At 40.8% G+C, this 23,218-nt stretch overlaps 1 protein-coding gene, 1 long non-coding RNA gene and 1 other non-coding gene across 6 annotated transcripts in view; 2 read left to right on the top strand and 1 right to left on the bottom strand.

The window, feature by feature from the left end:
- Positions 1-14,563, top strand: part of LOC106029217 (uncharacterized) — a 52,122-nt gene extending 37,559 nt beyond the window's left edge. The window contains exons 3-5 of one of the 2 annotated variants that reach the window (XR_010039195.1): positions 2,870-2,981; positions 3,128-3,260; positions 3,871-14,563. This is a non-coding gene — a long non-coding RNA (uncharacterized LOC106029217). Of the gene's footprint in view, positions 1-2,869; positions 2,982-3,127 lie in introns of both variants that reach the window. The other variant, XR_010039194.1, reaches the window with a different exon arrangement.
- Wdr53 (WD repeat domain 53) lies at positions 5-23,195 on the bottom strand. 3 transcript variants are annotated; one of them, XM_003477107.5, is made up of 3 exons: positions 23,018-23,195; positions 17,671-18,166; positions 5-638 (listed from the first exon to the last, which is right to left on the bottom strand). In XM_003477107.5, exons 2-3 carry the CDS (start codon positions 18,151-18,153, stop codon positions 39-41), a joined length of 1,083 nt encoding a protein of 360 aa, XP_003477155.2. In that variant the 5' UTR covers positions 18,154-18,166; positions 23,018-23,195; the 3' UTR covers positions 5-38. The 3 variants fall into 3 exon arrangements, with proteins under 3 accessions (XP_003477155.2, XP_023416049.1, XP_013015782.1); XM_023560281.2 differs by having other exon boundaries at positions 23,002-23,039; XM_013160328.3 differs by having other exon boundaries at positions 22,869-23,022.
- On the top strand, positions 13,659-13,761 carry LOC111753660 (U6 spliceosomal RNA). Its single transcript, XR_002788445.1, has one exon. It is a non-coding gene; the product is annotated as a U6 spliceosomal RNA (small nuclear RNA).
- Positions 23,196-23,218: the final 23 nt, after the last annotated feature.

Here is a 23,218-nt window from a genome sequence, read left to right as displayed (position 1 = left end):
TAAATTTTATCACAGTTCTTCAAATGTTTTTATTGGGTTTAAAATTCATTTAAGGGATACACAGATACACAACTCGTTTGGTCAGCTACTAATATGTTTAGCTGCCCCTTGAGTTTTGTACCCACGAGCCAGTTCACCTTGTCTCCATGCTCAATGCTCACCTTTGGCGACATCTTGCCGTGCTGTTCCCCATCGTCTACTGCTGCGGTGGTGTGGCTCCCTGCCTGCTTAGGGTTAGCTGCCCTCCTGGTTTTCTTCCTGTGGGTCTGTTTTGCAGGACTCTTCTGTTTTTTTTCAATTCCACAGCTCACATCCCACAGCATTATCTTTGCATCATTCCCTCCAGTGAGCAGCAAATACGACTCTGGCAGAAAGCAGACCTGGGACACCCCCAGAGTGTGGCCCTTAAATCCCAGTGCTTGTTCACATTTGACTCCTGTCACCCTGAAGATTCGCACCTTACCATCCTCTGCACCACAACTAAAAATGTTGCCACATGATGCCACAGAGACAGAGTGGGCAAGGGCAGGGTTGAAGAGCTGGCTGGGGGACTGAGGGCCTTCCATTTCTTCTGTCTCATCCTCCTGCAGATGTGTGATCCAGAGAGGTCGGGCTTTCTGCAGACTCCACAATATCACCTTGAAATGAGATGAGGTCACAGTCACACAGAGTTCTAGCCTCTTGCACAACTATAGTGCCTACCCAGTTTCTAGTAAAATCATCAAAGTAGTCTGAAAATGATTGGCAGGATATATCCCTAGCAGTATTTATTTATTTATCTTTTTGGCACAGGGTCTCTATGCAGTTTAGGCTGGCCTTGAGCTCACTTTGTAGCCTAGGCTGGTCTTGAATTCACAACGATCCTCCTGCCTCAGCCTCCTGAGTGCTGGGATTACAGGCGTGAGCCACCATGCCCGGCAAGTATTTATTTTAAAAAAAGAAAACAAAAGAAAACAAAACAAAACAACAAAATACCCCAAAGTCAGGCATGTTGTGATATACCTATCAATCCAGTGCTTAGAAGGCTGAAGCAAAAGTTTAAAGCCAGCTTGGGCTACACAGTCAGCTCAAGGGCAGTCTAAACTACACAGTGAATCATCATATGTATCAAAAAACCCACCACCACCCCCCCAAATTAAAACTACATAGTGACATCTATGTGAGCAAGCAAAACAAAACAAAACCACTCAAACCAAAACAACGAACAGAAATCAAAGGCCGGAGGGGGGAAACAGATGCTACCACACATGCCAGCAGAATGCTACCTAAAGCTAGGCTAAAACCAGAATGTAGACAGGAGTACAACAGACAACACAAGATCCTGAAACAGATCCTAAACCTTTTAGAGATTGAACACCCAAACTGCAATCCAAACCCACTTTTTTTTTGTACTGGGGATCGAACTCCTGACCTCACGCTTGCCAGACAGGTGCTTATGCCGCTGAGCTAAGTCCCCAGCCCCTCAAACCCACTTACTTACCACAAAGTGCCAATGTTGCAGTTAATCCTGACTGGCTGCTGGGGTGATACTGGGGTGACGTGTGCTGACAGACAGGCCTTTGTGTGTTCCATGTCTGTGTGCCATTTGGTTCACCACCATCACATATGATGGACAGTTACAGTTTTTTTGAGTAAGGGATCTTGCTATGCAGTTCATGCTCGCCATGAGCTCACTTTGTAGCCCAGACTCATCCTGAACCTATACTGATCCTCCTGCCTCAGCCTCCCAAATGCTGGGATTACAGGTTTGTGCCACCACATCCAGCCTAATGTGTAATTGGTAAGCAGCTGCCACTTTCTCTTAAGTGTTTCTTTCTAGTGAAACTGGAGGTTATAGCAAATGTCCTGGCATGTACTTTTAGTTCCAGCTACTTGGGAGGCTGAGGGAAGAGGGCTGTTTGAACCAGAGAGCTTAAGTCAGAGTCTGGATGACACACCACCACCTGGTCTCTTAAGACTAAAGGTTTATGAAATTGTTCGTTTTAGTCTATGCTAGTTATAAGTAAAAGGTCTTAACTAAGTAAAGTAAACCTGGGATATCACTGAAATTATTTGGAATCCTTTATCTCCCTCCCACCTACCCCCTCCTCTCCTTTCTGTTTTACTCCAATTTACCCACCCTAGGGGCTTCAGCTGTCAGTCCCTCCAAGGAGGCTCTCCTAGCCATCCCAGACTACTTGTTCATCTTGTATCTAGTTCCTAATGTGAACTGACACATGTCACTGGCTTTTCTGCTTTGTGAGATTAATTTACTTTTGCTAATGCCTAGCATAACCCTGAAAGAACAGAAGTCCCAAATGTGTCTGGGGATTAATGTGAAACCTCAGTGTTAACACTGGCTTTTATGTGATTGTTCCCTACCATGAGCTTGGACCTATTTGACTGAATTAAATGATATGGTAGTTAAAACATTTAAAACAAAAAACAAAAAAAAAGTTTTGTGAATGGACACTATGCTATAACACATCTTAATCCATCCAGAGAACAGATGGCTTTATCATCCAGTATCATGGCTGAATTAACAACTCAGTTTTAATGGCTACTAGCATAAGCATGCCCTTTAGTCAAAAGGTTATCACTAAGGCTGCTGACAATATAGAAAACTCATACTCCGTTTACTACACTGCCAGGCACTACTCATTCCTTCTCCTCTGACTCCTAGAATACCAGGACCCTATTTTCTGTCCTCCTAAGACAGTCAAACACAAACTGAACCAGTGTTTTCAGCCCCTCAAACATTGTTATGTGTTTTAAGTCCTCTAAATGTGTTAATCTGGGCAACCCACTCGGGACCCCTCCTCTCTTTCAGAAGCTAGTCCTATTCCCCAATAATTTTCCTACTTTTAATCCTCATTGTTCTTCTCTTTAGATTCATTCTGTGACTTTGGGGAACATGAACTCAGCGTATCTGACATGCAGCAGGTTAGGAGTTACGTATTTTCCCCATATCATTTTGAATGTTCCACCATGATACTTGGAAGGTAAGAGTTTGCTTCTGTCTCATGGACTCCGGATTGTGACTCATTTAGGTGATCGGAAGTTGTCATTCTTGTTTGTCAGTTGCTTATTTCTTAGCCTTTTATGCTTGTCTTTTTTTTTTTTTTTTTTTTTTTTTTTTTTGAGACAGGGTCTCAATATGTAGTTTGTGAGGAGCAACTAAAACTGGAGATGGATCACCATGTGTGGGACTAAATCAAGGCCAGCCCTGAGAACACAGCCCAAAACAAGCCACATAAACAAGCTGTTTAAGCTCCAAAAAGGTAAGGGACCAGGCCAACCAGGCAAACAAGTTGCTAGGCAGAGGGGTTGAAACTGACATCATCCTCTTGAGTGTAGAAATAAAGGTGCTATGGTGGTTATGCAGCAGTTTGTCTCCCATCAGGAGAGAGGGCTTCACTTGACTCAGATTCTGACTCCTTTCTTCATTTTCTCATCTTTTCACTGTCCTTTCCCTTGGGAACTCAACAGCTGCGCTGATACACAGCTGTAGTTCACGTTGTTCTTGAATTCACTTGTGTAGCCAGGTTGGCCTTGAACTAAAGGCAATCCTTTTGCCTCACCCCCAAGTGCTAGGATTAGAAGTGTATACCACCATACCTAGCCATTTATGCTTGTCTTTAATTTTTTTGGTGCCAGGGATAGAACTCATTACCTCGTGCTTGCCAGGCAGGTGCTTATGCCACTGAGTAAATCCCCAGCCTCAGTCTTAATACCTTCTTTTTGTCAAATGATGGTAAATTGGAGAACATGGGAAGAAAAAAAAATTTTTTTTTTGTACCAAGAATTGAACCCAGGACCTCATGTTTGCCAGACAGGCACGTACACTGCTATATCCCCAGCCTGATTATGATGTTTCTTTCATGTCTGCAGGAGGGACCTGTATTCTTGTTTTGAGTGTGGACTTAAGTAGCTGCTGAATTTACTGGTGTTCCTACCTTGACCAGTTTGACTTGTTTGGATGTTGTGATTATTGTCTCATCTCAGACAGTGCTAGGGAAGAGTTATGTTAGAACATTCCCTAGTGGAATTTGATACTAACCAAAATGTGAATTTGTAAAATGCTGTAAAATTTTTTTTAAATAAAATCTAGTTCATGAAATATAAATGCTTCTTACAAATTCAGGACCTTGGGCTGGGGATTTAGCTCAGCAGCATAAATGCCTGGCAAGCACAAGGTTGTGAGATCATGAGTGAGTGAGTTCGATCCTCCATACCATCAAAAATGAATAAATTTAGGACCCCTCCATTCTCACAAAAGTTGAGGAAAAAAAATTTTAGGACCCCCTCAGCTGGTTATTTGCAACGGTGCAATTGCTTATCTTAAATCTAGGACAGGATTCACTGATACATTCTGGTTTGATCCCCCTCCATGCTCACAGAAGGGAATATCAAGCATATTCTGCCTCAGTTTCCTTTTTGGTCTTTCTGCTGCTGAGCAGGCAATCTTAGCTCTTATGATAACAAATGTATCAGTGACTTCTTTGCTCTAGGGTCCAGGGTTTTGCCAAGTCACTACTTGCCTCTTTATCTAGAAGTGTCCTCTTTTGCATACAGGAAAGTGCTGCAACCACTTCCAATCTTTTTGCCTCACTTTTCAAAGAACTGGAAGGCAGCTATTCAGTCTCTTCATCATTGGTTTAATTTTGCTAGCAATGCTTCCTTCTTTAACATGGCTGTTAGAGTGGGAACCAGCTGTGGCTTGTGCTTTTGGAAATACACTTTGGAGTTAGGAATTTGAGTTTCTAGAGAAGGTAGAGGCATGCATCGGGAAGAGTAGATAGTCCAGCCTGACCTAGCTTCTGGTCACTCTTCAGATAGCAGTCCCCTACCCTGGAGCAGGGGATACCTTGAGGGCACAAAAAACCATGCAGGAATTAAAAGGAATGCCTATTTTTTCCCTTTTTTTCGGGGGGGGGGGAACTCAATGTCAAATTCTCTTATTTCTTTGGAATGTGAAAAGTATGAAAATTTATTCAACACTCATGTATTGAGACATAAAAATTTAACATTTTTCTACACCTGTACATGGCCTGTCTACACGCTACAGATGAAATAGAATGCAGAGGGAAGTATTGATTGTGATACTAACTTGTACACAAAACTATAAGAGAGAGAGAAAATGGCCAGAAATATCTTATGTTCCAACTTTCGTTGCATTAAGACAGTCCTCATGTTTTTGGACAAGTGCTCTCCTTGACTTGGCCTTTTAAAAATTTTCCCCAAGTCACAGTCCTGCAATATGCACATGATATACTATTCACTAGTGATTTTCTTTTCAATAAACAGATGCCTCACCTCCCTAGCTAACATCCAACAGATTCTTCAACAGCTAACAGAAACAAGAAATATGCTGAGGTTCTGAACAAGGGAAGCCTCTAGCTAAACATGATCCAAGGCTCACAGGCTCGTGAGGAAGGGTGCCTGGGTGCATGGTGACAGTGGCTAGGCTAGCTCTGGTCCCTTCTGCATACCTCCAGTTGGCCGCCGCTGATGCTAGACAGGGTTAAGTCTAGGGGAAACCTTAGATTGGGTACAGAGCGAAAGGTTTAGACAGGGATGCCTTCTTCCTCCTTCTTTTCAAAATGGGTAAAAAAAAAAACTGTCATAGGTAGATATCTTCAGCAGGGTAGACTGGAGCCTTGGCAGGTCTTCTACTCCATTGTGTAGAATATATATTTAACTCTTTCAACACCCAAATCTGACTGTACACCCTCCTCCTGGAAATAGCTAAAATTATTATTTTTTTAAGTTTGCCCCTTTAGAGGGAATAATTACATGTGGTTATCAAAACAGCAGTTTGGGCTATGAAAACAACAATGAGAAGCCTGTATAACTGGGTATTCCAATCAGAGAAAACCAGCCTAGGGCCTGTCTTAAAAACTGCTTTTGTTTTCACAGGTATAAATAAAATGCTTTGATTTCTTATGATTCTTATTACTAGAGATCTCTGTTAGTTGACCTACAAAGTCTATTTATAATACAACCTAAAAACTGTAAAAGGGTCATTGTAATCTGACTTGGCCAAATAAATCTGAGTGCGCTCTGCTTTACAAACAACTGTTTAAGTATGCTTGTCCATTTGCCTGTTGAATCTGTAACCGGTTACAATACCTATAGCTGTTTTGTTTGAGCTTGACAATATTTTTTTTTTTTTTGTACTTTGAGATTTCCATGGAAAACAGTTAACACAGGTTAAAATCTTTGTATCCACAACTTAAGTTGGCTTACAGATAAAGTGTCATTAAAGTTAAGGACATGCTTTCACCCAGGTTGCCAGTCAATCCAAATGATGTTGAGATTGGTTTTACAAATGCAGTGCCTATTGTCTACAATAACTGGGAGTTTTTCACTGATCAAAAATAATGGGCTGTTGGGGTAATCAGCATGGGCCAGGAGAAAAATCAGCCCAGTTTGTGTGCATGCTAGGTGCCACTTGGACTCTCCCCAGGGGTAACCAGTACAGGTGGGAAGAAGCGACCAGCCCCAACTCTACAAGCAGGTCACCACTACCTTCAGGGACCTGTAGCCAATGTGGGCCAGCTACACCTTGAAGAAGCATTGAGTGTCTGGAGAAGCCTGCCCTACACCCTACCACCTCCCTGGAAACTTGTATTAGGAGAAAACTAGGTAACTGATCCATCCCCCTCCACCGTGGATGGTGTGCTCGGAACCCCACAACCCACTTGTCTGGAGGAACCCAGGAAGATGTCAAGATGAAGGAACAAAAGGCTGTTTGGGCCTATAGCTATAGGCCCAAACAGCACAAGTCCAGGAGACACGGACATGCACACCTGGAATTTCTGATGATGGCAATTGAAATAAAGGAACTACTTCATAAGGCTGTAAAAGAAATCAGATCAGCAGTAATATCTCAGGTAAAGAAGAAATGATTAACATAATAAAATGGCTGAGCATATCCAAAGAAGACACAGATTAAAAAAAAAAAAAAAGCAGCATAGGAGAATAAGGGAAACCTTGAATGAACAATATACAGAAGAAATGGAATTCATGAAACAGACTCAAAGATATACAAGAAATTAAAAACTCTACTGAAAGCTGGCAAAACCATCGGAAAGAAACTGAAGATGGACTTTCAAAGCTTAAAGACAGGATGGCAGCTAGTGACTATAAAAGGACGCATCTCTTAAAAATAACAAGGAACCAGGAAATAATTCAATGGTTGCAAGATGATGCAAAGGAAAATAATTTAAGAGTGACAGGCCAGCAAAAAAGCAAGTTAACACAAATGACATGCTGGGGATTTAGCTCAGCAGCATAAGCGCCTGCCTTGCAAGCGTACAGCTGTGAGTTCGATCTCTGGTACTGTGGGAAAAAAAAAAAAGACTCCAACACAAATGGCATAAAGAGACTATTTACAGAAGTGATAGCAGAGAACTTCCCAAGCATATGTGAAGGACCTGACATACAGACAAGTGAGGCATATTGAACTCCAACTAGCCATAAACAAAATAAATCTATACTCAGACATGTGATACTCAACATCCCAGAAATTCAGCACGAGAACAGAATGTTAAAGACTATTAGAGAAAATAAACAGATCACCTATAAAGAAAAACCTATTGGAATCACAACAGATTTTCTTACCCAAATCATCTACTCAAGAATAGCTTGGAGTGAAGTATTTCAAGTCCTGAAAGAAAACAACTTTCGGGGCTGGGGATTTAGCTCAGTGGCATAAGCGCCTGCCTTGCAAGCAGGCAGTTGTGTGTTCGATCCCCGGTACCAGTAAAAACGAAAAAGACAAAAAAAAAAAATAATAATAATAATAAAAATAAAATAAAATAAAATAAAAAAAAGAAAACAACTTCCAACCCAAATTGATGTACCTTGCAAAACTATCTTTCAAAATTAATGGAGAAGTTGGATACTTCTATGACAAAGAACAACTAAAGGAATACATCACCACCAAACGAACCCTACAAAGACTACTTAAGAACATTCTAGAGAGAGAGAGAAAAATGACTATTGTTCCAGGAACAGTAGCAGAGTGGGATCATTGAACCTGGCAAACAACTGAATTGAGGGGAAAAACAGGGAGCTAACAGCAAGAAAAAGGCATGGAAAAGACAATCAGTGCATGCTGGCCATAACCATTAATGTACATGGCTTCAATTCACTAGTAAAGAGACACAGGCAGAGTGGATCAAGAAACAAGATCCAGGACTTCCAGGAAAATGGTGGAACAGTGAGCCACAGAGAAAGAACCTTTACAAGTTTTGGTGTCTAGACCCTGGAATAAAGCAACATGATGATGAGGAGGAGAAAGGTGGGTCCCATGGACACAGAAAGGATCTGAACTGAGACTTGAAGTCCATGGAGAGTTAATTCAGGAATTCAGCAAAAAACAAACAAAACAAAACAGGGACAGTGGACCTGCGGGACAGAACAGCAGCAAAGAAATGTGGCCCCGACCCCCAAGCACTGATGGAAGTCTTGCCAGTCCCAGGGGAGAAGCAGCAAAGAAAGAATGTGGCCCGCATTCCTGTGCCCTGGCCAAGGTCCTGCCGGCCCCTGGGGGAGAAGAGGCAAAGAAGCAGTGTGTCCCGGATTCCTGGTATGCTGGAAGAGGCCCTAACAGCCAGAGAGCAGCAGCACGGAAGCCATGCAGCCTCCCTGTGTGCTGGTGTGAGCCCTGCTGGCTGAGGAGAAACAGCAAAGAAGCCGCCTCTACTTCCCACCCCCTCCCCCAATCTGTAAGCAACTAGGAGCAACATAGGCTGAGATGATAATAACTGAAGTAACTGAAATAGGGAAGTAACCTGACATTTATGTTGTTTGATTGACTTTGCAAGCCTGGGGTTGGATCTGGGGAACTATTTAGAAGACACAATATGTAATGCAGTAACAATTGTGTATTTCCTACTGTCCTATTACTGTTTTGTTTCATTTTACTGTTGTTTTACTCTCTTTAAAATAATAATAAAAATCCATCAATATGCTATATAAAAGACATTAACTCAAAAGAAAATTCATAGACTGACAGTCAAGGAAAGAAACAATGCTCCACACAATAGAGAACCAGAAAAAAGCAGGGGTAGCTTGCCCATCAACTGCAGAATGAGTAAGATACGGATTTTTACACAATGGAAAACTATAGAGAAGGATAATCACGAGGCTCTTGTAGGTAAATGGATGCAATTTGTGATCATGCTCTTGGGTGAAATGGTTTGGACTCACATGGGTGAACATCATGTCTCTCTAGTATAAGAAATTGAAATAGGGGCTGGGGGTTTAGCTCAGCGGCATAAGCACCTGCTTTGCAACTGCATGGTTGTGAGTTAGATCCCTGGTACCAATTTAAAAAAAAAAAAAACTGAAGTAGTGGGATCCAAAATGTATAGCAGATATTGTGAAAACGCAAAGGGAGGAAATGTCTAAAAAGGAAAGGTGATAGCCATCGTTAATTTCCTTTTTTTGGGGGGGGGTACAGGGGAATCAAACTCACGACTGTATTACTTGCCAGGCAGGCGCTTATGCCACTGAGCTGAATCCCCAGCCCCACCATCATTAATTTCATATCAACTTGTTTTAAAGCCCTGTATCACTTTCATTGGTTTTACTCTGCTTTGTTTGGTTTGATTTTATTATATTTGATTGCATGGGCAGCTATTTTGAAGATAACAAGAGGCATTATGGTAGCCATTGTTGATTTCCTATTATTCTGTTTGAAGTTCTGTATTATTTTCACTGTTTTGTTTTGATTGGCTTCATTCTGTTTTATTTTGTTTGGTTTTATTCTCTTAAAAAATGTAACAAGATCTAAAAATTATGAAAAATAATATGCTGTTATCATCTAGTTCTCTTAAGGTCATGCAAAAAATTTGTTAAAATAGCTACATGGGACTGCTTAGGCTTAAGGAAACTGCTAGACAAGACTCCTTGGTAAATAAAGGAGAATCTGCCTGAAAATATTTTATCCCAGTCTTTATCCACTAATGGGACCCCCAATAATTTCCATAGTCTTATGGGAGACACACTTCAATGAACACTGATTTTTTTCTTTTTTTGGACTTTTTGAGACAGGGACTCACTATGCAGTTCAGGTTGGCCCTGACCTCACTTTGTGCCCAGGCTGGTCTCAAACTTGCAACAATCCTCCTGCCTCAAATTCCCAAGGGCTGGGATTACAGGCATGTGTTGCCATGCCCAGCTGCTAAATATGTTACTGTAATATGTTTACATTAGCTCCCATTAAAGGGTTAAGTTGCCTTTGAGTAAAACAAAGATTTTCTTATAGATGTTTCTGGTACAAAAGTAAATTAAGAGAAAGGTTTCCACATAGCTGTGACGTTCATTATTGCTGATTTATTGGTGTACTAAATATATTCCTACCTTCTGGGTGTGCAGGTTTTCAAAGACATAAAACTAGGGTTGCTTATGTGACACTTTTTTTTGTACTGGGAATTAACTTGGGACCTTGTGCCTTTTTTCTTTTAGATGTAAGTATCTGCCTTTCTCTTGTGCTTCTGCTTCTTGTGATAAGAGGCATATGTCAAACCAGCATGAGATCAACAGTCAAATGGTAGTTTTTTTTTTAAAAAAGAGCTTATGTGATGTGAATGTTATGTATATCACCACACCTGCAGATACTCAGGTATTGAGCAGTCCAGACAATGTCACATGCTTCTTTGATAACATCCTATTACAGGGTCACAGGCTGGGCATGGTGGTGCACGTCTTAATCTCAGCATTTAGGAAGGTTGAGGCAGGAGAACTGCTATGAGTTCAAAGCTGACCTGGGCTACACAGTGAGTTCAAATCCAGCCTAGAATATATAGGGAGACCTTTTCTCAAAACAACAACAAAAGGATAACACATTAGAGATTCAACTTCTAAAGCAACTATAACTGAGGCTGCTAAACCCTAAACCAGCATAACAACAAATCTATCAGACTCCTTCTACTGGGATCCACTAGATCGACCTTGTGAAGGGAGTTTGTAACTGCTGACTACAACATGACCCCAGGGCTCCTTAGATTAGCTCTCTGGAGAAGGCCTTTGACTGAAGTCTCCCCAACACTGATCCTTCTCAGCTCAAAGCAGCCAGACAGAAACGACGACCCTTCACCACCAACCATCGTTAAGGATACCTCTTCAGAGGGGGAACATCATAGACAGCTAAGTTAGGTAAAATATTACAGGCAGCCAGATAGTGCTAGGCCCTTGAGGGAGTCAATGAAGAAGATGAGAACACATCAAATTATCGCTGGAAGTGATCTGAATAAGATTAAAGACACAATGCAGATTTACTTACTTTTGTAAGGATAAAAGTTTAAGATTATTGGTATCATGCATTTGAGATTTCCTGTATAAATAAACTATGCCCTCATTAGGGGTGAGCCATTCTCTTCCACCCACAAGACTAAGACTACAACACTAATGACAAGACTTGGTCATTATCGAACAAGGTTAATGATATCATCCATATGCCTTATCTACTACTGAATCAATATCAGCCAAGTGGCTATACTTGTAATCTTATTGGTTGGTTATGGCTTTCACCCATGTTGTATCTACCTCATGATTTTTCCTCTATAAAACTTTCTCTGAGCAATGGGCTCATTGGTAACTCATTCAGGACCCATCCTATCTCTCAGGAGCTATTCCTATTGCAAAATAAATTTTCCTAATTAAAAAAAAGAATGTGTTAAGTCATCCCAGATTCTACTAATTCTACCTATTCCCAAGTACTGAGGATTCTAAATTATTCCTACATTCCCTTTTTTTCTCTGGGTGTTGGGGATCAAACCCTAGGCTAGGCACATGCTAGGCAAATCATCTGCCAGTGAGCATCACCACAGCCCACACTTATTTTCTGAAACCATCATCAAAGACTCCATGGTGTTTCATACTTGATTTCTCAAGCAATTGCTCAAACAATTAATATGCTGAGCAGAAGAACTAGAGACACTGAAGGGAAAGAAAGCTGATAGCTAGCAGAATGTTCAAAAGTGACTGCAAATATATCAAAATGACTTCTAAAAAATTACACCCTTCCAAGCCAGGCTTACTGGTGCATGCCTATAATGCCAGCACTTGGGAGACTGGCAGGAGGACTGCTATGAGAGGCCAGCCTGGAATACACAGTGAGGTTCAAAGTTAGCCTGAATTACATAGTGAGACCCTGTCTCACTGAAAACCAAAATAATAATAATAATAATAATAATTCCCTTACAAACAATTTTCTTTCCACAGTGAAACTCCATTTTCAAGACAAAGAGCCTTCGCTAGCATCCTGATCCCTAAGTACTGGTACTAGGGAACTCCTGAGTGAATGACAAACCTCTGAACCACCTGTTTTGTCAGATGTATAAATAAGGACGACTCAGAAAGTCAATGTGTACACTACACAAAGGTGACAGTTCTAGGGCTCAGGGTGTAGCTCAATGAAGTGTGTGCAGCTTTGGGTTGGATCCCCAGCATCTCACAGACACACATGCAGAAAAAAAAAATATATATATATATATATATACACACACACATACATACATGTATGTATAAATATACACACACGGTTTCAAAGGTCTTCACAAGTAAGAAAGTTGAGTGGTAGTTATGCAAGTATTTATTTAACACTATTCTTTGTATCTTAGACATTTTATAAATATTATTTTGTTCCTATTTAAAAAAAAAAAAAAGCTGGGCATGGTGGCACACTCCTGTAATCCCAGCATTTGGAAGGCTGAGGAAGGCAAATCATTGCAAGCCCGAGACCAGCCTGGACTACCAAGTGAGCGCAACGTCAGCCTGAATCACATAGTAAGCCTGTCTCAAAAACACACAAAAAAACAAAAAAACCACTATAACTGGGCATGGTGGTGCACACATGTAATGAGTTCAAGGCCAGCCTGAACTACATAGTGAGATCTTGATCCTGTCCCAAAAAACAAACAAGAAAAATCTAGCACTCTTAAGTGTCCTAATACATTACTCTTAGCTTTTAAAATCTGTCTTTTGGGGGTGGTGCTATGGATTAAAAGAGGGTTACTTTACAATTTAGCTATGTTCTCAGCCCATCTTATTTTTATTTTGAGATACGTTTCACTCAGTCATTCAGGTTGGGCTTGAACTTGTGATCCTCTGGTCTAGCCTCACAAGTAGCAAGGATTACAGGTGTGCCAAACTAGGCCTGGCTGCCTTTGCCTCCTTGAGGGCACTGCAGCTAGTGAAACCTAATCAAAAGAAATAAATACAACTTCTGTAACAAAGATAGGTGTCTTGAACGTGATAATAACTTAATTCTGCCTTAACATGAAAGTCTGTTCACTCAGAAAGGAAATAAAACTATCCTAGCAAGAACCTCCTTTCACTACTCAGCTGCTGGTTATTCTTTGAGATTAATTCTGGACAACCAGGTTTTAAGAATAAAAATATAGGAAAATTGAGAGTCTCAAATTCAGTTTAGAAAGTAGTTTCTTTTTGTTGTTTTTTGAGACCGGATCCAGGCTAGCCTCAAACGCATGGTGATGCTCTTGCCTCAGCCTAAGTGCTGGGATTAACTACAGGAATGTGCCACTACACCAAGCCAAGGAAGTAATCTCTTAAATGCATGGTTGTGGGGCTGGGGATATGGCTCTGTGGTAGTGGTTCATCCAGTATTTGTGAGGCCCTGGGTATGAACCCTAGCATATACACAAGTGCTTGCTTTGGCAGTATAGGCACTAAAGGTGGAATGACACCGAGATTAACATAGCCCGTGCATAAGGATGACATGAAGTTTATGAAGCATTCTGTATTTTCAAAGAAAAAAAAGCACGGCTGTGCTTTCTTGGCTGTTGTTGTCACATGATAACTCAGTGAAAAAATTAATGAACAATGTTCTTACTATGGCAGAAAAATAGAAGAGGCCATTTCCTAAAGCTTCCTTTTACAGATACTTGTTTCTTAGACTTCTCTAGCAGCAGCCTGCCACTAAAACATCCCACCCAGAACTGAAGTAAAATGGAAAATGCTGGATGCCCATTCGTTGTCTAATCTGAAGAATCCAGGTTACTTCTGCAAACCTAACTGCTGGGCCTAGTGATTAATTAACTAGCCAATGGTGAAAAACTGCTATAGCTGGAGAATGAAACAATGACTAGTGTAAGACATTCTTAAACCCGTGTGCTAGCACGTGCCTGTAATCCTGGCACACTTTGAAGACTGAGGGGCCAGAATGGGCTCCATACAGAGTTCCAGACAGCCTGGAATAACAGCAACATTGTATCCCCAAAAGGTGGGTGGGGGGGGTAGGAGTGAGTGGTGGCTCAACTGTGAAGGCCTTGGGTTCAATGCCTAGTACTACAAAATAAAATAAAATAGAATAGAATGAAGTAGGACATTACAGCCTACTGCATATAACCAATATTCACATGGCTGTGTAGGTGTTTCTTACAACCCCACTGGTAGGTTTATAGGTCAAGCCCTAGGAGTGTAAAGGGAATTTTTTTTTTTTTTTTTTTTTTTTTTTGTCTTTTTCCTTTTTATCGGTACCAGGGATCGAACTCACGACTGCCTGCTTGCAAGGCAGGTGCTTATGCCGCTGGGCTAAATCCCCAGCCCCGTGTAAAGGGAATTTAAAGGTTAAATGATCATTGTGTCCCAGAGGAGGTACTATAGACATTTTTGGTGGAACAATACTTTATTGTTTGGGCATTGTCCCAGCACTCCAGGACATGTGCTCAGTCCCTAACATTTTTCCACCAACTAAATGCTGGTGACTTGAAGGGGCAGTGTTGTGACAACAATCAAACCAGCTTCAAGCATCCCTGGATTCTACTACCTGGTGGAGCAGGCAGTAGTAGAGACCACTGGCCAAGGTGAAAAGGCAAAACCTTTAACAGCTGACAGGAACAGAGTGATAGCAGGAAGACACCACAGGTACCTGAGAACACAGACTCAAGGCCTAGAATAGAGCTAGGGACATTGGTTCTGGGAACATTTTCTTTCTTGAATTCACCTGTTCCCAAACTAAGAGACTTTCCTATCACATTACTGATGATAGTCTGAATGTCTCAGGTGTTACAAAGCAAAAAAAAATTTGGGAGGAGGGGTTCAACCAGTGACTGAGGTTTGAATTCTAGGCAAGTGGCTGGGTGGATCCTTAATCTGCATCTTAGTTTCTTCTCTCTATCTATATATATATAGAGAGAGACAGGGTCTTGCTCTGTAGTTCAGGCTGATCTTGAACTCATTGTATAGCCCAGACTGGCCTTGAATTTACAGTGATCTTCCTACTTCAGCCTCCTGAATTCTGGGATTACAAGTGTGTGCAACCACACTCAGCTGTTTCTACATTTATCAGAAAGGAATCATAACTATGTAGGAGGCTATGATCAGAGTTACAGCTAAGATAATGTGCAGCACTGGCAAGTATCAAGTGCTTGACAGAGAGAAACCATGATTATGTTCAAACACACAAGAAGGTTCAAACTCTGAAAATTCTTAATCCAAAATCTGCTTACCTGTGATTCTGTTATTCCATTGTCACCCCTCAAGAATTTTCACCCCTAAGAATTAAGCATCTCTGGTTCCCCCATAAAATGGGGTTCAGAGACCTATCTACTTTTCTGGTGGTCTTCCTCTGGTTTGGGGCTAATATGTGATGTCACTTTCCAAACTCAGGCTTGACTCCAACATGGTGATTCTGACACAATATTTCAACTAATGTACTCCCATTTTTTTGGAGGGGGGCAGAACTGGGGATCAAACTCAAGACCCTGCACTTGCCAGACAGGCGCTTATGCCACTGAACTGTATATCTCCAGCCTCCCAATTTTTAAAATAAAAATGCCAGGCCCTACAGCTCTTTTTTTAAACACAGTTGTGACTCTGGATGTTATGGGTTTTTCTCAGCCCATCAATAAGCCACAACATTCCAAGGTAGTCGGAGAGCACATAATTCTCTGTAGGCAGGGCTTACAGTCCCTTTTGGCAGGAAGTAGCTACATGAAAGACAGAAATTACCACATCCTCAACAACCCATGAAGAACTGGCCAGGTGTGGTGATGCATGCCTGTAATCCCAGCAGGCAGGAAGCTGAGGCAGGAGGATTGTTTCAAGTTTGAGTCCAGCCTGGGCTACAAAGTGAGCTCAAAGCAGGGCTGGAAATATAGCTCAGTGGCACAAGTGTATACTTTTTTTTTTTTTGTCTTTTTCCTTTTTATCAGTACCGGGGATTGAACTCATGACTGCCTGCTTTCAAGGCAGGCGCTTATGCCGCTGAGCTAAACCCCCAGCCCCACAAGTGTATACTTGCCTGGCAAGTATGAGATTGTGAGTTGGATCCCTGGTGCCAAAACAAAAAACAAAGTGAGCTCAAGGCCAGCCTGAACTTCATAGTGAGACCCTGTTTCAAAAAGACCAAAAAAAAAGATGGCGATTTATGTCTCTCAGAGAAATGAGACAAATGATTAGGGCATGGTTGCCTGTCTAAGCAAGTAGGTGTGACCTCTCATTAATGGAGATTCAGGACACACAGGCCAAGCCTTGTACCTGGGACTGTCTTCAATTCCACAGGCATGGAATCAAGCAAGTTTTGGATAGGATGGCCTAGATCTGATGTCAGAATGGGGGATGTAAAAGACAGTGGCCAGTAACCTGATGGCCTGTGAGTATACTTTTTCTACTTGTAATTAGCCTTCACTCAGAATAATAATAAATAAATAAATTTAAAATATTGCTACCTTTAAATTTAAAAAAACAAAAAAATTTAAAAAAAACAAAACGGCCAGGGATATAGCTCAGCTCCATAAGCACCTGTTTGGCAAGTGCAAGGTCCTAAGTCCAATCCCTAGTACAACAAAAACAAAACCAAACAAAACAAATTTAAGAAAAGAGAGCCAAGCATGTTGACACATGCTTGTAATCCTGGCACTCAGGAGGCTAAGGCAGGAGGATAGCTGGGAGTTCAAGGCTCGCCTGAACAGTTCAAGGCTGCATAGTGAAACCCTGTTTCAAAAAGACAAAAGGAGCTGGGGATTTAGCTCAGTAGCACAAGGGCCTGCCTAGCTAGCACGAGATCATAAGTTTGATCCCCAGTACCAAAAAAAAAAAAAAAAAAAAAAAAAAAAAAAAAAAAACAGACAAAAATAAATAAATTTAAAAAAACAACTGTAGAGGGGCTGGAGATTTAGCTCAGTGACATAAGCGCCTGCCTTGCAAGTGTATAGTCATGAGCTCGATCCCCGGTACCGATTAAAAAAAAAAAACAAAAAACACCGATTAAAAAAAAAAACAAAAAACAATTGTAGAGTAGGTAGGGTTAACTGTGCCCACAGGAGTCTCCAGTTTGAACAGATGTTTAGAATCAAATATATAAATTATAAAATTTTAGGGATATTTTAAAGGACAGACAAATGAAAACTAAAAGAGTAATGGATACTCCGTGAATAAAATCTACTAGGTTTTTCAGACGAGCATTCAATGTAGAAGTTAAGCCTATGACTCACAACTGGATATCATGTTAATAAAGCATAGATAATACAACATAGTTAGCTTGGCCAATAACATGAGTCCAGGGGCTAAGGAGGTAACTCAGTGGCAGAGGACACGCTTGGCATGCACAAGGCTTTGGGTTCAATTTCCACTGCTATCAAAACGAAACAAAACAAACTTGGCTCAGCAAATCCCATTCAGAAGATACCCAAGTACTGTTTGCAAAAACATCACCTGCATATCCAGGCCACATGACACCAGGCTCTGAGGCCTCTGAGGTCGAAAAGCGACAGAGGAACAGATATTGGAATGTCTCTTCAGGGATCTGCTAACTTTCTTATTTTCCAAGTCTAGAATTTTGATTGCCCCAGAGTCGTCAGCAGAAGCCAGGAGGTTTTCAGCTTCATTCAGTGAAAGGCAATTGATCTCTTCTTCATTCACGTGAAAATGGTCTAGAGACTCTTTAAGGGCTCTGACATCCAGGATGCTAATGGTTTCTCCGTGTGCGGCGTAGATATTAGTAGGGCAGGAGTGGGAAAACACAACACTGGTCACATCATCAGTGCCTGGGAACCTCATGTGTCCTAATGGAGTCCCATCCTCACTCCACACTGTAAGGTCTCCACCCCCTGCTCCAGAAGCCACTAGTCCATCTTTACTTGCATTCAGGCAAAGGATGGGAGAAGAATGTCCACCAGTCCACTTGACAGCCATCATGGCACAGGAGACCCTGTAAAGGGAAAGGAAAACTGTGTCATGTTTTAGACAAGAATTTGATGGCAGGAGACAAATGTAACAAGCAGTATTTCACTTAAATATTTTATTTACTTAGGTGTTTTTCAACTTAATTTAATTGAATCAAGTTATTTTTTGGTTTTATGAGACAGGATCTTGCTATGCAGTTCAGGCTGACCTTTGACTCACTTTGCGGCCTAGACTGACCTCACACTCACAGCAATTCTCCTGCCTCAGCCTCCTGAGTATTGGGACACTTAAATATTTTAAGAAGACATCTTTAAAAACTCAGTAACTAAGCTGGGCATGGTGGCTCATTTCTGTAATGGCAGAATGCAGGAGGCTGAGGCACGAGGTTTTTTGAGAGTTCCAGACCAGCCTGGGATGCAAAGTGAGCTCAAAGCCAGCCTGAACTGCCTGGTGAGATCCTATCTCAAAAAAACAAAAATAAAACAACAAAAAAACTTCAGTAACTAAAAAAAAAAAAAAAAAAAGTATAAATAAAAGCTAAGTAACAAAAGCTTTTGTAATAGGGAGGGGAAGAAAAGTTGAAGGGAGGATAGGCAGACAGGGATAAAAAGGAATCAAGTTATTTCACATACACACATAATAAACTTTCCGGTAAATGTGATCATCATGTGTATCTAAAATGTACCAATAAAATTTGATTTAAAAAAAGCTTAGTAACAAATAATGAAAACACAAATTCCAAGTCCACAGAAGCTGAAAACAAGGCTGTGGTGTGCTGGCTGGACATGCCAAAGAAGAACTTACAAAGAAAAAACTTCCTGAATTTCTTTACCACGCTGAGAAAATACTTCAATTTAATCTAATGATACAGAGATAAATTTCCAAATATTGTTTCAAAAAAATCACCTTAATCTGGCAATCTGCCTAAAAGCTCCTTTTCTCTATTCTGTATACAAAAGTTTTTTTTGTTTTTTTGTTTTTTTTTTAAACAGGGTATCACTATGTAGTTCAGGCTGGCCTTGAACTGACAGGAATCCTCCCGTTTCAGCCTCCCAAGTGTGAGGATTATAGATGTGCAGCACTGTATCTGGTCCAAACTGCTTATTTCCTTCCATTTTAGCCACACTATCTCTCCTTCACAACCTACTCACTAATTAAGACTGCAAAAAAAAAAAAATCACTGATGTATTAGTAATCCAGGTAACAGAGAGATGGTCATAAAATCAAATACAGCAATTTTCATAAAGATGACAAAATGGAAGAATAACAAAATAAATACTTATTTTAGCAGATGCACACAATTACTATGTGGAGGAAACTAATCAAATACAGACTGGAGCAAATAAGATTTAAAAGAGAATCTTAAAAAGGAGATGATTCAGGGAGGCCTGGTGGTTTGATTTTTTGCTGAGAAGCATTGGAATGGAAAGTAATCTGCCCCAACACAGATTCTGTGCTCCCTTTGGCAGCACATATACATAACACAGATTCTTGCCACCAATTCCAGAAAAAACAGGGGGAAAATAGGGTAATTTATTTAGTTTTTTGGTGTTGGGGATTGAACTCAGGGCCCCAGACCTTAAATTTTAAATCAAGTTTCTGATACTAAGCTTAGGAATTGTCTAGCAACATATAATGGAGATCCTATCCTACCTTAAAATAATTTAACTTGAATTTGTAGGGTACTGACACATTTTCTAAATTAGGGTTTACTTTTGCTATGATGAATCAATTTTATTTTCTTCTCTCTTTTTTGTGGGGGTGGAGAACAGGGATCTTGCTACACAGTTCAGGGTAGTTGTGAACTCAATGTGCAGCCCAGGCTGTCCTTGAACTCACTATAATCCTCCCATCTTGGTCCCTCATCCCAGTACTAGGATTATAGGTGTGCACCACCACACCTTGCTGATTAATCAACTTTAAAATCAGGAAATTTGTATAGCTTTAATACTTTTTATGTGTGTGCATACAGGTTTTTTTGTTTGTTTGGTTGGGTTTTTTTTTTTGCCTTTTTGAGACAGGGTCTCACTATGCAGTTCAGGCTGGCCTCGAGCTCACTTTGTAGCCTAGGCTGGTCTCGAACTCGAAACGATCCTCCTGCCTCAGCCTCCTGAGTGCTGGGATTACAGGCGTGAGCCACCATGCCCGGCCATGCACATACAGGTTTTGGATACCTAGTGGGACTTTAGGTTTTCAGTAGACAAAGCTTCTAGTGCTTCTATTTCTCTATCAAAAATCTACAAGAGATCCGAATTGTTGACACAGACAAAAGCATTAGCAGGTTTTCTTCTCAATATAATTTTTTTTTTCTTTTGGTACTGGGGATTGAATTCACAACTTCGAGCTTGCCTGGCAGGCACTTAAGCCACTGAACTAAATCCCCGGCCCTCAATATAATTTTTTCTGGAAAAAAATTAACATAATTGTAGAGGTACATTTGGTTAAGTTCTATTCCAGGGCATGAGAAATTAGGCAATAAATGGATTTATAACTAAGAGAATTACTACAAAAATACAGTTCCTATACATTTTCCATAATGAAATCGGAAATAAACCTGTATTAATTCTACAAGACCCAAGAACAGTTTACAAACTTAAACTTTATGTGCCAGAGTAAAAATAAATTTACAATCTTTAAATGACATGGGTAATATTTATTGATCAACCATCCTAGTCAGAAAAAAATCAAAGACTAATTTTCAAAACGTCAAAAATGTTGGAAAAACCTCAAGTCTATAATTCTATGAGGCTTTTAATCAACATTTATCATACTCGATCAAGGATTTAACTAGTGCCTATAAAAGCTGTCTCTAAAAGAAAAATTGTTTACTACATGAAACATTATCCAAAGTTCACCATCAAAATGTGTTAAGCAGACTACTGTGGTAGAAGAAAAAAATATAATGAAATCTGGGTTCCATTAAAACAATGTTTCAGAAGTAAGTTTCCAGCAAGCTATTGTTTCTTATTTTTTTATGACTAGGACTAGAAAGCCTATCAGAAACAGGTTAAGCCCAGAATTCTCACATTCAGGTAACAAGTCAACAAGGTGCTTTTCTTGTGCACTTGCCTAGAAGGTCAAGTACACCATTAATCATATTCTATTATGGATATGATTAATTAAATAAACTTCCAACACCTAAAGAGATCATGTAGTGGGTGAGGACAAGGTAGGGTATTTTGAGAGCATTTCTAGAAAGGGTGGAGCAGCAGGACAGAATGAGGGCACGGAACACAGGGAAGGGGAAATGGTGAGAAGAGGCTGATGAGCAGGTAAAAGACATAAAAAGAAGGGTGTGATAAAGGTAATCTTTTCCTGCTGTGAGATTCTACTTGGGGATAGAGCACCAAAATTATCAAATCCTTCCGAGGTTCTACCTAACTAGTAATGAGCCAGGGTAAAGGCCAAAGTCTTTGGCCTTAACAACTGAATAATCTCTACTTTCAGAGTTCTTCTCTAGTCACATCTCCATTCATCGGCTTGTCTTTTTTTAAGGGTTTTGCTAAAATGCCCACACTGGTCTCAAACTAATGGGCTCCAGTGATCTTTTTGTCTCAGCTTCTGGAATGTTGAGACTGTAGATGCCATATACTAAAACTATTCATTCAGTGTGGTCCCTTATCTCCTTCTCAAGTGGACTAATCTACCCTGGAAGATTTGAAAGAAACATAACTCTTCTCAGACTAAATGTGGTCCAACTCTTGGGAAAGACCTGAAAGTCACCCTTGGTTGAGGCAGACCAACTTTTCTTCACAGGTTTGGGCTTTCTATGTCTCGATGTGGAGACACTTACTAGCAATCAAAATGGTTGAAAGGCTGGGGCACTGGTATTAGTAAGAAATAAAAATAATTTGAGTTACTAAGCTTGGTGAAAAAGACAACGAGGAAGGGACTGGCAAGTAATAAACAGGTAATTATACCACAGGGTTTGAACAGTATTTACTTTTTTTTTGACTAGTGAACAAGAAATAGATTAACATAGTAGGAAGTTTCAGGCAAGATTTCTTACTACATAAAGATTGCAAGACATTTGAGTTAACTACTAAGCAAGTTTGTGAAACCTATCATTATAATAATTACTTGAGAATTATATTAAAACCAGTTTAGGGAGCTGACAATGCAACTCTGTGATAAAGCACGTGCCTAGCATGTTTAAGGCCCAGCACCACAAACAAAAAAACTATGTAAGCAACCTAGTACAGTCTCTGGCGCACATCACAGTTATTATTATTCTATTCTTAGAACTAAATAAATGTTGATTGGCAAACAAATTTTTAGCAGGTTTTCTTCTCGATATTTTTTCTAGAAAAAATTAACTCAATCTTTTAAAGGATGTCAGAAAACTGTAGGGGCCCTGTAGGATAAATGTGGTATGAATACATAATGCCGAAATTCTTTCCTTTCCAAGAAACCATCTACAATTCAGCTCCACGTCATTCTCCCTACTGGAATGCTTAACTGTGTACAACATTAACCTGCCTAGTAAGCGGTGAATCTGAGAATATTACATTTTACCCACAGTTTGTGGTTAACTTTGAGGTTATCCAAACTTGAGGAAGAGGATAGTTGTAGACAGTTTTCATTTGTAGCCACCAGAATTTCGAAACGCACCCCGGGACAACGTTCTGAAAAGTACTCATACTCAGGAGGGCCTGACCTGGAAAAGACGGTCTCCAGCCACCCCACCGCCCAGAAACAGACGTTCCCAACTGCCCAGGGTCTTTTACCAGAAAGGAAAGAGAAGTTCTATGAGCTAAGTTGGAGGCCGAAGCAGGAACCAAGAACACAGAAATGGTGTACGAAAACGCCGCGAGGCCCCCAGCCCAAAAAGCTAGTCAGGAAAGCAAACCCCGAACTCACTCGGGAAGGCTCATACCTGCGCTTCCCGATCGCCTCCTCGGCGCCTCACGATGACCTCACCCGCTGTGCCCAACCCCAGCAAGCAAGAGGCGTAAGGCCCCGCCCTCAAACGGTCACATCCGGGGCCGAGAGGAACAGCGAGCGAGCTGAGCGTGCGCCCTTACTTCGTGCCCTCAACTTGCATGGCGGAGCCCGGGGCTCGCCGCGGCAAGGCTTT

This window comes from Cavia porcellus, unplaced genomic scaffold (genome assembly GCF_034190915.1).
Source record: "Cavia porcellus strain 051 isolate PalLab524CR breed Dunkin Hartley unplaced genomic scaffold, mCavPor4.1 scaffold_14, whole genome shotgun sequence".
NCBI classification, from domain to species: Eukaryota; Metazoa; Chordata; class Mammalia; order Rodentia; family Caviidae; genus Cavia; species Cavia porcellus.
This window is presented reverse-complemented; position numbering and strand designations above follow the sequence as displayed.